This window comes from Monoraphidium neglectum, assembly GCF_000611645.1.
Source record: "Monoraphidium neglectum strain SAG 48.87 unplaced genomic scaffold scaffold06528, whole genome shotgun sequence".
NCBI lineage: Eukaryota > Viridiplantae > Chlorophyta > Chlorophyceae > Sphaeropleales > Selenastraceae > Monoraphidium > Monoraphidium neglectum.
Genome location: NW_014007115.1, coordinates 1 through 2,173, shown reverse-complemented (window position 1 = coordinate 2,173; position 2,173 = coordinate 1). Strand labels below are relative to the sequence as shown.

The 2,173-nt window shown below is 68.4% G+C and overlaps 1 protein-coding gene across 1 annotated transcript; it reads right to left on the bottom strand.

Annotated features, from left to right (window-relative positions):
- Positions 1–16: 16 nt before the first annotated feature.
- Positions 17–2,133, bottom strand: MNEG_16569 (E3 ubiquitin-protein ligase synoviolin; the record flags this gene model as incomplete). The annotated part of the gene is made up of 6 exons (XM_014034961.1): positions 17–32; positions 322–455; positions 629–736; positions 1,159–1,338; positions 1,593–1,676; positions 2,086–2,133. 6 exons carry the CDS (start codon positions 2,131–2,133, stop codon positions 17–19), a joined length of 570 nt encoding a protein of 189 aa, XP_013890415.1.
- Positions 2,134–2,173: the final 40 nt, after the last annotated feature.

Genomic DNA, 2,173 nt, shown 5'->3' with positions numbered 1-2,173 from the left:
CCGCGGGGCGGGCCGATCACCTGCAGCTGCTGCTGTCCATCCGGCCCCGCCACCACCCGCGCCTGGATGAACACCGCCCGCTGCTGCTGCTGCCCCGCCGCGCCCGCCGCAGCCGCCGCCGCCGGGGCGGCCCCGTTGTGCGGCGCCGCGGGCGCCGGCGGCGGCGGCGGCTGCAGCGGGCGGAAAACCGCCGTCCGGCAAGTCGGGCAGCTCTGGCTGCGCTCCAGCCACGACCGCAGGCACCGCAGGTGGAACACGTGCCCGCAGGCCAGCCGCTTGTTGCTGCCGCCCGCGAGCATCTCGTCGCGGCAGACGACGCACGTGAAGTGGCAGCGGGCGAGGTCGTCGGGCGACGCGTCCGGGAAGCGGTCCATGCGCGCGGTGACCTGGCGGAAGCGCAGGAAATCCGAGATCCTGTTGCGGAAGTTGCGGAACGTGATGTAGAGATCCCGGATCTGCGGGTGGACGCGCGGGCGGCAGGCGGAGGGTCAAACGAGGGGCGCGGGGGCGACGTCGTAAAGCCGCAAACACGAGCCCGATGGCGGGCGCGCGGGGGCGTCGTCTGGGGGTGCCCGCATTGCCGTTGACCGGCGGTCAAAGCGCGCGGGTGCGCGCGTGGGGGCCGCACCAGGTGCAGGGGCAGCCCGTAATGGGTGAAGACGATGACGAAGAACACAAGGTACACCAGGAGGTGCAGCATGTCAGTCATGAGCTCGGTGTAGAAGACCCACGCGCCCTGGGAGGCACGGGTTGGTAGGGGTGAGGTGAGGGATGCATGTGTGTGTGTGTTTGTGTGTGTGTTTGTGTGTGTGTTTGTGTGTGTGTGTGTGTATACGTGCTTGGTATGTGAGTGCACGTGCGTGTGTGCACACGTACGTGTGGTTACAGCGATACTTGAAGGTGAAGCACCACTGGATGGGCCCCGCTCCTTGTCAAGCCCCGCGTCTCGCCAAGCCCCACCCCGCACGGAAGCCTTCGGCCGAACCAGGGCCCAGGCGGGCGCCCGCCCAGGTCGGCGCCCATCAACCGCCTGGCGGGCGCGCGGCCGCGACGCCCCTCACGCCACGGCCGCCCTCGGCGCCGCGGCGCTCCCGACCACCCGCCCCTTCCCGACACACAAGGAACGTACCGCCCGCCCGCTGCACCACGACCGCCCACCTTGCCCTCCCATCTGCCCTCCATGGCGGCATCCACCATGCTCATGACGTACTTCGCCCCTGTCGCCACGATGCTGCTGGCCAAGATCACGTATTCGAACGCGAACAGCAGCTGCACGCTGTGGCCGCCGCTGGCCAGGGTGGCGGCGATGGTGTGCTGCAGAAAGGCGCAGTCGAGGCCCTGGGAGCCAACAGGGGCGAGGTGCCGAGCGGGTGCGAGGGGCAGCATCAGGGTGGCTCTTGGAGTTGTCGGCCAGGGGCCTGTGGCTCTGAACAGCAGGGGACGGTCAGCTCACGTGCAGCGCATCGCCCGCACAACGGCAGGCGGTCAAGAGCGGTTCGGGCGGCGCCAACGCAACGGCAAACAGAGCGGGGCTCGAGCTGGGTGTGGCTTTCGTTGTTTCAAGGGGGAGGAGGGGGCGCGGGCAGGCCTACCAGCAGGACCGCCATGAAGGTGATGATGCGCGCGTGCGCGAGGCGCGAGACGCTGGGGGTGACCTCTATATAGTCCACCCGGTCCTGCGGCAGGGGGCGGTCAAAGATGGTCAAAGCTGGTCAAAAGCGGTGAGACGAGGTTCGACGCGTCCTACAACGCGGGGACGTGCCAGCAGCCCGTCAAGACAAGGTGGAGGGCGCCTGCAGGCCGCCACGGCAGCAGGGAGCGGGAGCACTGCCGGCGCCGCGCGCGACAACCGGGGCTGGTTGGGAGCGTGGGAGGCCTGCACCGGGAATCGCGCTCAGCTGCGGGGTCCCAGCAGACGCCATGAGCCCATCAAATATACCATCATAAAACCATTCTGTGTGTGAAACACAGAAGCCGCTGCATAGCACACTGCAGAGCTCCTAGATGCGCCAGAGGGGGCCGCTTCCGCCCGCTCGCGTCCGCGGGCGCAACAGCATGCAGGGGCGCCGGGGCCCGGCAGCGCACCTGCACCAGCCAATGGAAGACCTTCACAAAAGTCAACGCCGCAAACATCGCGACGAAGCTCATGTTGAACTCCTCCCTGTTGTGTGTG